Below are 13036 nucleotides of genomic sequence, written 5' to 3' on the forward strand. Positions count from 1 at the left end.
AATGCTTTGTCCTTGCATGAGCTTAGACATAGCTGGAGCTTATAGACTTTTGACAGACAACAATAAATATGACTGACACACACAGAGCGCTTCGCTGAATGACAGAAAGCTGACGCTGGCTCCGCCGCACGTGCTTTTATAGCTTCCCGTTCATGACGTCATCCGCCGTGACGTACCGCTCAGCTATTGGACTGATTTCACATGTGATTCAGAGCGTGGGTCACTGAAGGCGTTCCCCTAGTGTTCTCGACGCAGCTCGAGTTCCTGAAGAGGAACGAAGTGTTTGAGAGAGGCGGGGGATAGAGGAGCTACAATAATGTACAGTATTTGAAAAATAATGTGTTTTTTGAACATTAAAGCATGTCAACATATTCTGTTACACCAAATACACAAAATAATGATCTTTAAAAAAGGATCATATGACCCCTTTAATAAAAGTTCTTGGCCTTATTGTGCAGGATTCATCTGCACACATTTTTCTAAGCAAAAAAAGTTTTCAAATGGCATTAATTATTTAATGTTCATGGCATTAATAGAAGCAAAATACTTTAACATTAGGGGTTCATTTATACAATTAGCAAACATCATTAATAATGTTACAGCCCACTTTGCACAATCTAATCAAATCCCACTAGATATAATGAAGACCCACCCTGCATTAATATAAACAGAATTCTCTTTGTTTCAATTTAAAAGGTGCATTTAAAAATGAGTTAAATATATATATTCTTTCATCGTTACATTTAACTAATATTTTAAACATGAATTAAATAGTTTTTAAATGTCTTTATTTGGCAATTAGATTTTTTTCATTTTACTGGTACATTTAGCTTTATTTTTAAACGAAATAAAAACAATATTGTTCAAAAGTCTGAAGTCAGCAGAGATTTTTTTATATTTTTGAAAGAAGTCTCTTATGCTCACCAAGGCTGCATTTATTTGATCAAAAATACAGTAAAAACAGTAATATCGTGAAATATTACTACAATGTAACATACCTGTTTTCTTCTTTAATATATTTTAAAATGTAATTTATTCCTGTGATGCAAAGCTGAATTTTCAGCAGCCGTTCAGTCTTCAGAATCACAAGATCCTTCAGAATCATTCTAATATTCTGATTTGGTCCTGAAGAAACATTTGTTATTATTAATGTTGTGCTGCTTCATATTTTTGTGGAAAACATTTTTTTTGTTGTTGTAATTTTGTAACAACACTAAATTATTTACTATTCACTTTTGATCAATTTAATGCTTCCTTGCTACATAAAAGTATTTATTTTATATAAAAATTATTTTAATTTAATTTTACATATATATAAAATATTATATTTATAAAAAAAAAACTAATAAAAAAAAAAAACTTACTGACCCCAAACTTTTGAACATTAGTGTAGTTTTAAATATTTCTATTTATTTATCAGTTAATTTTGATTCATTTTGAGCTAAGAATCACAAGTGTAGTGTAAGTCATTCTACTTCTCCACTTTCCATCCCGGCTGTTTGCTTTGGCAGTTCAAGACACCTTTGCCTTGAAATTTATAACCTTTGGTGCAATCTTTCATTGCATTTCAGGATGACTTTCCATTGTTTGTCCTGCAATAGTCTGCTGAGCAGAGGCACGAAGACCTGGGAGGACTGGCTCTTTGTGCCGTCCATGAAGGAAGGGAGTGATGACTCACATATCTCTATTCAGATCCGCGGCTGGATATTAGACGGCAGCGTGTGAAGAATGTTTGGAGGTTGACTCATATCATGCAGGCAGGGTGGGGAGTCGATGTGTGCCGAGCTCAGGTAGTCATGCAGAGCTGAGTTGGCCAAGAGTTTTGATGAACTACTACTGCTCGACTGAATCTGCGGGTGGTTAACAATGGCTCTCTGTTTTACGCTTGTGTTGATGCACTCCCCCTTTGGAGTGCCGTACTGTGGTCATAATGAAGGACCAAGTGTGTGTCATGAGGGTGTGTGTGTGCACTTACAGTGCGTCTGGGCAGAACTCTGGCTGTAACAGTCTTCGTCCTTGCAGGAGGAAGATAGTAATGTCGAAGGAGTTCACATCGGAGTAAGGCGGGGCGCCCCGGGTCATGAGTTCCCACAGCAACACGCCGAACGACCACTGCGTGAAGACATTATGAGGAGTTATGAGGAGGGCAAGTGAGCACCTATCAAAACAAGTGAACTTTGGGTGGCTCCAACACTGTCATTTGATGGAGGCCAACAAAAAGGGAAACAAAGCACAGGAAAGCTGAACTCATAAATCCACTTAAGGGAACAGTTAGGTCAGTATTTGGGAAATTTTGAGAAATTATTTTCCCCTGAAGTGGCCACGAGTAGTCATCTATTTTATTTGAAACGCAGGTAGGTTAGAAAACAGGACGTGACACACCTTGAGCCCTGACTTGTGTGTGCATGCATGAGTCAGTGTGATAGAGAAACATTTCTGCACAAATCTTATCAAAGTGACCCAGAGACCACAAGTTGTTTAAAGACTGGATAGCTTTTGAAATATTGCCATCAGAAGAACTGGACCAAACTAAAATGTCAAAGTAAAACTTCATTGTACTGCAGTAAGCTACCTACATAGTCAGCATTTTGGGGGATCATAGATGCACTGTGATTTGATTTAGAACAGATTTAGAACAGATTTTTGGGAACAGAGGTCTTACGGGTTTGGAATGACATGAGGGTGAGTAATTAATGAGAGACGTTTCATTTTTGGGTGAACTATCCCTTTAAGAATGCCACTACAAACTGAGATTGTGATTGAGATACTCACCACATCAGATTTGGTGGTGAATTTATGTGTCTGCAGACTTTCTAATGCCATCCATTTGACGGGCAGCTTGACCCCGTGCTTGTTGTGCACGCTGTAGTATTCTTTATCATACACGTCTCTGGCCAGGCCAAAATCAGCCACCTTTACTGTGTAGCTCTCATCCAACCTGAAAGATACAAAATACAAATATTTGATCTAAGTCATTCATTTAAGAATATAAACACCCTAATGCAAGTCACATGCCCCTTAAAACATTTAATTTAGGGCACGAGTGCTCCTAAACAAAGAAGTAAGTGCCCTAAACATGCTGTACGATACTTCAAAACACTGTTGGTAATTTGTTGAAAAACTCACATGCAGTTTCTGGCCGCAAGGTCTCTGTGTACAAACTTCTTGCTGGCGAGATATTCCATTCCTTTAGCCACCTGCAGCCCAAAACCCATCAGGTCCTTCACTGTGGGGTTCTGTGGGAACGAAAACAAGCACTCCATTTAAAAACAATAACGATAAAAACAACACAAGGCACTGCCACCTGTTTAATTACATTTTTATCATCTTTATTATGTTTTTATTAGCTATGGAGCTATAGTCACTGAAGTTGAATGGAAAGACATTAAGTGCCAGATTTACTTAACAGGTCAAATTAGCACCAGAGCACAATTCCAAAACAATTCCGATGGGCGCAGAAATCTCTGCGGGGGATTTATTGACAATATGCAAATGAAAAAACACAGACGCAACAACTCATTTACATATCGACCAACGCAATATACCAAGTACAGCGCAAACTAGCATATTCAATAAGGTCAGGGGCAAAAATAACTGTGTCCACGCCTTTTCAGTGCTAATTCTTCACTGTGCATCTTTAGTAAATCCTGACAGTACTATTTTAACGCCTAAAGATGGTTTGTGCTGGTGCAAGCTGTTAGTAAATCTGGCCCTATGATGCTGCCACCACATACGTGAGCTTCATCTCTGATGAAGTTGCGCAGATCTCCGTGCTTCATGTACGGCAACACGACGAGAGGCGAGCCTTCGCTGGGCAGGCAGATTCCCAGCAGAGAGAGTACATTAGGATGGCTGAAATCTTTCATGATGATGCCCTCTTTCAGGAACTGGGACACCTCCTCTATATCGGTGATTCCTGCCACATAAATGCACAATAACAGAAGTTCAAAGATCACCACAATGGTTTTTGGTATCACCCCCAGTTTAGATTTACACATGCAAAATGACTCTTTTAAAATCTATCCTGCTATACGTTTTCTGAGTGAGCAGTAAACCTGCCAAATTGTCAGTGAACCATTCACCACGACTTATAAATTATCCCCAACACTATCAAGTGTTTTATCACACACAGCCTGATATTTCAGCCGGGAGGTTTCGGAGCGGAGACTTAATCAGCTGTGACATGACCGCACCGTTACTAGCTGAGCTCTGAGATTCTGTTGGTCCTGCCATTTTAGCTGCGCCTCCCTTAATCTTGTTGGTGGAGCTTTCACATTTTGAGGAGATTAAACAGATGTTTAACCTTTCACTAAGAGAAAGAGAGGCTTATGGGTACACAAAAAAGAAAAGGTCTGTGTGTACATGTCTTGCAGTAGACTGATCCTGAGCGATGAAGCATCCTACGCTACACTGACTGTTGTCAGAGTAGCTTAGGATCCTCAAAAGATTAACACTGATCTGGGAACAGCCCAACAGTAGTCAATCAATTCTTCATTATTTATTGATTATTTATTCATAAAAATGTTATGATTCTTTGTTGTGATTAATATATGAATGCACCAGGGTTATTATAGTCTACCAAAACCACAGAAACAAAATGAAATAAATTAAATTGAAGTTTTTTAATATATATTTTATTTAAGCTAGTTTTATTTATTTTGCCTTGATGTACTAAAATAACTTGAATCTGAAATTAAATGAATAAAAACTATATAGACATTTTTTAAAAGCCAAAAACTACATCAAATTAAAATGTCAAAAACATACAACAAAATGACAACTTTTACTAAAATTAAAATTAAAATGGAAAACATAAAAATAAAAACTAATGTAAAATATTAATAAAAACTGAAATGCACAAAAAAACTGCCCTTTGTCAAAAAGATTATGTAAAACATGATGCATTGAGAGTAGTTAAACAACAGTTCCTGTTGAAAACTGAGACAGGAAAACAAAGCTTGAGTCATAAATCTAAAAGCTCTCAGTGACATGACATGATTAGAGGCATCTCTAATGCGATATGGCTGCATTCATCATCATCATCTTCATCACAAGGTCCTATTAAAACAGCCTCAACAGTCATATGTCATATTTCAGTAAAGAGATGTCAAACTGTGTTCAGAATGGATTCATAACTTTGTGTAGACTAGAGGGGATCCTAAATGCATTTGAACATTTTCTGTAGGATTTAATAGTTTCAATGACTTTTAGGCAGATAGGGCCACTAAATACCACGTTATAGCAGTTTTACCATTTTTATGGGGTGTTAGGCACCACGAATGCCTAAAACCCTCATGAACATGATTGAATGTGGTTCATCCAGTCAGATTTTAGAGCTTCGGCTCTCTATGCTTGCAACTGTACCACCTCAACACTCATGTTGTCAAACTCACGGTTTAAGGACTTGACGGCACAGTGCTGCTTCTGGCCATCTGGTTCGAGCAGGGTTCCATGGAACACGCAGCCAAAGTGCCCTGGTGTACACAAAGACAGGAAAAGATGCAGAGATTATTAGCACATCAATCTATCAAAGTGCTTTATGCCAGAGCGGAGTGTGGGCATAGCAGTTGCACATCACATCAAGTCCAAAAGCAAAAACAATGTAGTGTGAATATATTGTGCTGGGACTACAATTTATATGTTGCTCTCAAACTTTCTCCCTCTGAGTCTCCCTGTCTCACACAGTAGTATACTTTTTTAATTACAGGAAGTGACATATGTATGAGGTTCATTTAAGTTCAATTCAGTACCATTTTCCACTGTAAATTTGCTTTTTTGTAAATGTCGCAAGCCAGACTCAAACTTGCATTGCTGGTTATACACTACTGTCAATTTAATAACATGTGAACAGTAAAGACATTTATAATATATTTCTATTTAAAATAAATGTTGTTTGTTTTTTCTTTCCATTCATCAAAATAATCCTGAAAAATATTCATGATTTTGATCAGCAAATCAGCATACTAAAATGATTTCTGAAGTGTAAAATGTAATATTGTATTCACTATATTGTAACTTTTTGATCAAATAAATGCAGCCTTGGTGAGCATAAGAGACTTCTTTCAAAAAGTTTCTTTTGAAACTATGGAAACTGCTACTGTATAGTTTGAAAATTAAAAAATGTGAAATCTAATTCTTCTTTCCAATCCCCAAGATTTGAGATACAGTGTAATTCATGTCTGTCGCACAAATAATGTGCAACGAGTTGCATGGCAAAGTTTAATAATTAGTGCTTTATTGAAATCTGACCCTATGTATAAGCTACAATAATAGTGAGACTGTGCAAAACAGACCCATAAAAAATAATTGTGAGAATACAGTGAAATACGAACTCAAACAAGGCGTCTGGAGTGCAGCGTGGTGTGTAACTAAAAGATTAACCAATTACAAGTGTCTGGGCAGGGTATTCTCTCTAATGAGGGCATGGAGAAAGGAGAAAAGAGGGCACGAGAGAGTTGGGGTGTTGTGTTGAAATAATAGAGCGTGGAGTGCTGTAATCTCTCTCCAGCTCTGCTATCACGTCTTCCCAGATGGCAGTAGAGTCAGATTACCGGCACGGAGCCCTTAGATGGCCCAACAATGAGCCTGGAATTTAACACGGGAACAAATCATCACACATGCCACCCCGAGCACCCTAACATACTCACATACACGCACAGCCTCTTCCTCTTGCTCTATAAATCGCATTGTGTCACATGCACAAACACAGGCATACACACACACACACAGGACTTGGTTTTCCCACAGGGGTGGTGGGTTTTAGGAGTACTGTGCAGGGGTTTGGGGAGGACTGGAGACAGTGAATCTGATACACACGTTCACACCCCCACTTCTGTAGTACAATGAGAAGACGGGCAATTTAATGTTCAAATGTCCAACCTGCCGGGCTGATTGTCACCGTTTAACCTGTTAACTTTAACCACGTCTGAAACTGATTCCCTCTGCTAAATCCCTCATTTGAGATATTGGATTTCTTGTAATGCAGTTTTTTGGCAAGTCATTGTTGCCAAATATGTTTGCAAGTTACAGTAACAGTACAAAGAGACTAGATTTTTGGATCAATGACAAATAAAAGTGTCCAAGATAAAGGAAAAATCTGGTTTAAATAGTGTGTTTTTTAACTGAGACTCACTAATGACACAGAGACAGCTGACCTCTCTATAATATCTTGTCTTACGTTATTTTTTTCTTAATGGTGGTTGCACCACATTACTTTTTTTGGCAGAAAAATTTGTTAAAAACTAGGGATGCCCCCTAATAGTCAACTAATCGTTAGTCAACCAGAAGAGGCTTGGTCGACCAAAATTTTATTAGTTGCAAAAAAAAAAATCCACAGGTGAAGTCATGCAGTCCGTGACGGACAGATCGTTAACGGCTAGTCTATAGTAATACAGTACATCGGGCAGGACATCCAAACGCTCGACAATCATTCATCGACCTCAAATATGGCTTATCATCTGAAATATGTAAGTATTAGCAACTTTACATGGCCGCTTCATCTAATGTTAACCTAGAAAAATGTGCGCTACTGAAGTGTGGAAGCTGAATAGTAGCACTCACTGCAGGACAGATGGAGGCGCCGGTGTGCTCGCTTGCTCTTAAAATACTCCGAAATTTTGGTCATACAGATAAAAGAAATACATCTTTCAAATTTGTTAAGACTCTACGTTTATTTGTGTGGACTCACAATAACAACAAAACGCGCTTTTGTAAAATAATGAAAGCAAACAGGATGAGCTTTCTGTCATCTCAGTCTGTGAACTTGAGCGCGAAACTCCATGTATACTGTATATTTGCCTTACAGACATTAAAAATATATCTATAGAAATGCCTACTTTCAAATGAACCAATTCAAATGGAAAACAAATATTCTCAGATTATGTAATCCATATGAAACATGCACACAGGCGCATCCACTACTGCGGAGATGACGAGTCAATGTCGCCGACTTCATCTCTTAAACCGAAAACAAAGAAAGAACTTGTTTATCAGGGAATTATTAAAATGTTAATGCAGTCTCCTTACTGTTTTTCCCTGACACATTCATAATAATCATTACTTCTGCCGGTGAGCTTTGGAAAGCTTTATGCATTCGCTTGAGCGCTTATTAGGCTATGCAGGCAATTAAAGGCTCATTACAATGATTTAAATGGTTTATTAATTAGTGCGATTAGTCGACTAATGCTTAAAATGAACGACTACTAGTCGACCAGAAAAATCCTTGGTCGAGGGCAGCCCTATTAAAAACATTATATATATATATATATATATATATATATATATTAATAACTTCTAATTTAAGTGAACTTTAAACAATCTTCACATAAACCCATTATAATAAATGTCATATTTACCTGTGCCCTTCAGCAGAAATATACAGAAATTGAAATTGAAGTTACTAAACACTAAATTTTAAATTAAAAATAGATTATTTCTTAAAGCTATAAAAGTAATTTTTTCCTCTTTTTTTCTTTGTCCTTTGATAAATAGACATCACAGCAGCTGGTTATTTGGTTGTTTTGGCTGTTATTTAATATAAGGGCTGCCACTGCTGATCGTGACGTGGATCTGACACGCATCATATTTTCTCTCAACTCTTTTTACCTTTTCTGATCCACTTCAGGTCTTAAAGTCTCTATTAATGAGCTGACTAGTTAAATCGGGTGTGTTAGATGAGTAAGACAGTGCCGGGCTGCTCCAGGACAGTTTTGAAAACCATTTCAGACATGTTCTTAAATGTGACTCATATAAAATATATAACATGCATGCACAGTTTTAAGGCAGCTTTAATCGCCTTTTTGGTAACTTCATGACTTAACTGACCACGACATTGCATGCACGTAGTTTATTTCGCGCTTTGATATGAAAGGATTACAGGCTACAGCACGCACTGGCGCCTTTGTGCATGCAATTGAAGAGCACGCGCTGCGAGCACAATACCGTTTCCACGCTCGTTTGACTTGCGCCTGGCGCCAGGGTTGCCAGGTTTTCACAAGAAAACCCGCCCAATTGCTACTCAAAACTAGCCCAAAACTAGCACAATCGCGTTTAGAGGGGCTCACCAGTTAAAAATTGCCTTCTGGGGGGTAAAATACACGTATTTGGCGGGGTTCCGCTGCTAAACTTTGCATTCCAGGGGATAAATATTATGGAGTTGCTTCAACCCGCAGACATGTAAAACAACCCGCGGCAACAGTTTTGAAGTAGCCCAATTCCGCAGGAAAACCGCGGACTTGGCAACACTGCCTGGCACTGAAGTGAAGTGGAGCGCGTGTCTGAAATGTCTCCCGTTCTCAGTCGTTCTGCGACTGAATAAATGCACTTCTTGTAAAGAGAAAAAGTGACAGAAGCAGCAGTTGTGAGTGGGGTGGCCAACCCTAGCCCCGCCCCTGCGTTAATTGCATTAAATATTTTTAACGCGTTAAACTGAAAAAATGAATCGCCTGCATTAACGCGCTATTTTTGACACCACTAATATATATATATATATATATATATATATATAATTTTTTTTTGGCTTATTTTTATTTCTATAAAAATTATAACACTATTCCAAGCAACTTAATAAGGTCTTCCTTGTATTAAGAAACCCTTGTTAAAAGAATTTAATTATTTTCATTCTTCTTTTTTCTTCATTTAGATGTCAGTACATTTGTATCACACTGACAATCTTTAATTAGACCCCTACAAAACATGAATTTTTAGATGAATTTTAAATTAACCATAGTATTTATGTGTGAAAGTCATTTTATGTATGATTTTTTAAAATTAATTATTCCAAATAAAGTATGGTAATACTGGTGCTTGCTAAGATACACAAACACCTTTATTTTGTAAAGTACACTGTTTAACAGTTTGGGTTCAGTAAGATTCTCTTTTTAAAATAATAATTAATACTTAATTTAATAATTTATTCAGCAAGGATGCATTTCATTTATCAAAAGTGACAGTAAAGACAGTTATAATGTTACAAATGTTTTTTTATTTCAAATGAATGATGTTCTTTTGACTTTTTTTAGAATCCCCTAAAATGTATCATGGTATTCACAAAAATATGAAGCAGCACAACTATTTTCAAAATTGATAATGATAATAATAATTATATATTATTATTTATATTAATAATATTAATAGCATTAAATATTTTTAACGCGTTAAACTGAAAAAATGAATCGCCTGCATTAACGCGCTATTTTTGACACTTTTAAAAAATATATTAAAACAGAAAACCATTGTTTTGTAATAATATTTTATAATATTTTTGTTTTTATTATATTTTTGATCAAATAAATGCAGCCTTGGTGAGCAAAAGATACTTTTTTCAAAAACATGAAATCTTACCAAATGCAAAACTTTGAACGGTAGTGCATGTCATGACAATGACCAGATTTCTGTGTCCCCTCACCTCTCCCGATGATCTCATTCACATGTAGGAGCAGATCTTCCCGGGCGATGACCACGTGTTGCACTTCCTTCAGCAGCTCTGGATGGAGGCTGCCCAGATCTATAAGTGCATTAGAGGGCAACAGTGGAGATGCCAGGTCCCCTTCTATCGGCCCGAGCATAGGGGACAGATCCACATGGGCATGAGCGTAGAGATGAGGCCGGCAGGACTCGGCCTGAGACAGAGGCAAGTTTTGGTCTGCAAGGCAATAGGGTTGAGAGGTCAAAAGTCAATGACTTGTTCTCTGAGGCCTGGGGTCACCTGAACAAAGCAGGGAAAGTCTGGGAGGCAGAGTCATTACACCAACTACAAAGAGCTGAGGAAATTCTAAACCCGGCTATACAGATGAGAGGGGATTTTTTTCGTCTTTTCAGACAAAAAAAGGAGGCAGAGGCAAAGCAAGAGAGCATGCAATGTCTTCAGAGAGAGAGCGGAGGGTAAGGTCAGAAAGCGTATGTGTTTGGAGAACTGGAAAAAAGCTGCCTGTCAGCAATGATCTAAGACCAGTCTTCCCAATCCAGAAAAAAGGAGTAAAGCTGGTCTGAGATCAGCAGAGAAGGCAAACCTCCACCAGCGGTGTGTTTTGAGCGAGAGGCAGCGAAGCGTGAGAACATACCCTCAAGCAAAGTGGTTCTATAGTCCACCGACTCGTGAGAGACCATTTCATTAGTCGGACTGACACTCCTCGCGTTTGCCAACATGTCCAAGTGCGGAATGTGAGCCCGGCCGTCATACCAAACCATAGCCTTAGCTAAATCTACAACCAGAGAGAGACAGAGGGTGAGAGAGAGACTAAGGACAGGTGAGAGAAAAAAAGGGACAGATCGCTCCACCACAGACTTCAACTCCCACAAACAACCCAGAAACAGCTCTCTTTCTTTATCTCACTCTTTCATTCCATTCAAATTCATTTAAACAACCATCAGCAATTTCAATGCTGGAATCACTACAGTGACCCCTGAACATAAAGCAAGCTATGCTATTACTGCAAAAAAAATAAAATAATAATTTTCTTAATCTGTATTTTTGTTGACAAGTTGTTGTCTACTTCTTTCAGAAAAATACATAAACATCCTTAAAGCAAGATCAATTTAAAACTGCAAACTTGTTCTCAGAGAATAAAAAATATATATATTTTTGTTAGATTTATGCACAAAATGTTGCCAAAATAAATAAATAAATTCTATTTTTTTTTACTTGCATTAAGTCAATTTATATACTTTTATTTTTAGGTTTAGGATTTCTTTCTGGAAAACAAGATTTTTTTTTTGTAGGGCAGACATCCAAAACTGATTTGACTTATAAAGTCTTCCAGTTTGGATTTTATTTCATTTTATTTTTTTTATGTAAATGCTCTTTAGTTATACAAATGATGTGGAACATCTGTGTGCAAAGTGTCGCTTATTTAACTTGAAAAGCCGCCGGAGACATCAAAGACTGCTAATAGTTTATATAAAGCACACATACATTAAAGGCTGCACAAGAAAACGCAAACGCAAAGTCACATACCATCAATATGCTTCTTCCTTTTGATCCAAACAAAGACTGCGATCAGGAGCAGTAGAAGGATGGACACACACACTCCTCCTGTGATCAGTATCCTGTAGTCCTGGTCTTGAGCCAATAACACTCGACCTAGGATCACAGATGATGTGGCCTGCTTCCACTACAATGGATACACAAATTACTTTTGTTATTTTCAGTAAATATCCAAATAGCCAAATAGCATCTAATTTTGCAATTATATAGATTTTTTTATATAATTATTTTGGCAAATATTTTAAATAATACATACATTATACAAAATATAAAATTTTAAGCATCCTCTTTTAGTAAAATTTTTTAGCATCTGTTGGCATAATTGGCAGAAATATTAGAAGAAAATATGATCACAGATAAAGGCAAGCACACATGCAAAACTACAAGCAGGGAATCTCAATGCCATCACATCTGTGGCACATTTGCTTCAGATTTCATACGCGGCGAAGTGTTTACATTTGAACCTCCAACATCACAACAATCCATCTAGAAACATCCTCAGGGAGCGTTTATGATCAGAGAGAGGGCTTCACTGGTCATAAAGCAGCATGGCAAAATGAAACACACACATCCACTGCAGGCAGGAGGGGAAATTGGATCAGAGATAGAGTCTATCTTATGTGGTACAGTATTATTGAGTTTGGACTGAGATGAGTTTTACCACATCGTATTGTGATGGGGTCAGATTAGAGCATCGTGTCACACGCACCCTGTCCGTCTCTCCCTGACAGATAAGCACTTTATGCTGAGGCCAACGTTTCCTTGATCGTTGCTCAAGGATCTTTGCAATCATATCAGACTGTCTGGGGCCAGAATGGGGCACAGAAACATTTTTTAATGCTCGTTGAGCTAATGGTGACCAGAAAGGAAATACAAAGATGGCATCTTATCAGGTGGAGCCTGATATATAAAAATTACAATATGAACACCTTTGAGGAAATTAAACTAATCATCATTTCAAAGAGGAATATGTGTTCAGGAGCTAATCTGGCAACCCAGAGGCCTTTGCTAATGTAGCGTCTGGACCACTCCAACACACAATATATATTTTGT

General features: G+C 37.6%; 1 protein-coding gene across 1 annotated transcript in view; it reads right to left on the reverse strand.

Annotated features, from left to right (window-relative positions):
- Positions 1–12137, reverse strand: part of LOC107590841 (hepatocyte growth factor receptor-like) — a 14452-nt gene extending 2315 nt beyond the window's left edge. The window contains exons 1-8 of the mRNA XM_016279761.1: positions 11954–12137; positions 11061–11201; positions 10406–10642; positions 5394–5474; positions 3735–3916; positions 3127–3236; positions 2773–2938; positions 1976–2112 (exon numbers count right to left, since the gene is read on the reverse strand). Coding sequence (XP_016135247.1) covers positions 1976–2112; positions 2773–2938; positions 3127–3236; positions 3735–3916; positions 5394–5474; positions 10406–10642; positions 11061–11187 — 1040 coding nt within the window. The 5' untranslated portion in view covers positions 11188–11201; positions 11954–12137. The remainder of the gene's footprint in view (positions 1–1975; positions 2113–2772; positions 2939–3126; positions 3237–3734; positions 3917–5393; positions 5475–10405; positions 10643–11060; positions 11202–11953) is intronic.
- Between the last annotated feature and the right edge of the window lie 899 nt (positions 12138–13036).

Source organism: Sinocyclocheilus grahami, unplaced genomic scaffold (assembly GCF_001515645.1).
Source record: "Sinocyclocheilus grahami isolate Dianchi unplaced genomic scaffold, SAMN03320097.WGS_v1.1 scaffold133.1, whole genome shotgun sequence".
NCBI classification, from domain to species: Eukaryota; Metazoa; Chordata; class Actinopteri; order Cypriniformes; family Cyprinidae; genus Sinocyclocheilus; species Sinocyclocheilus grahami.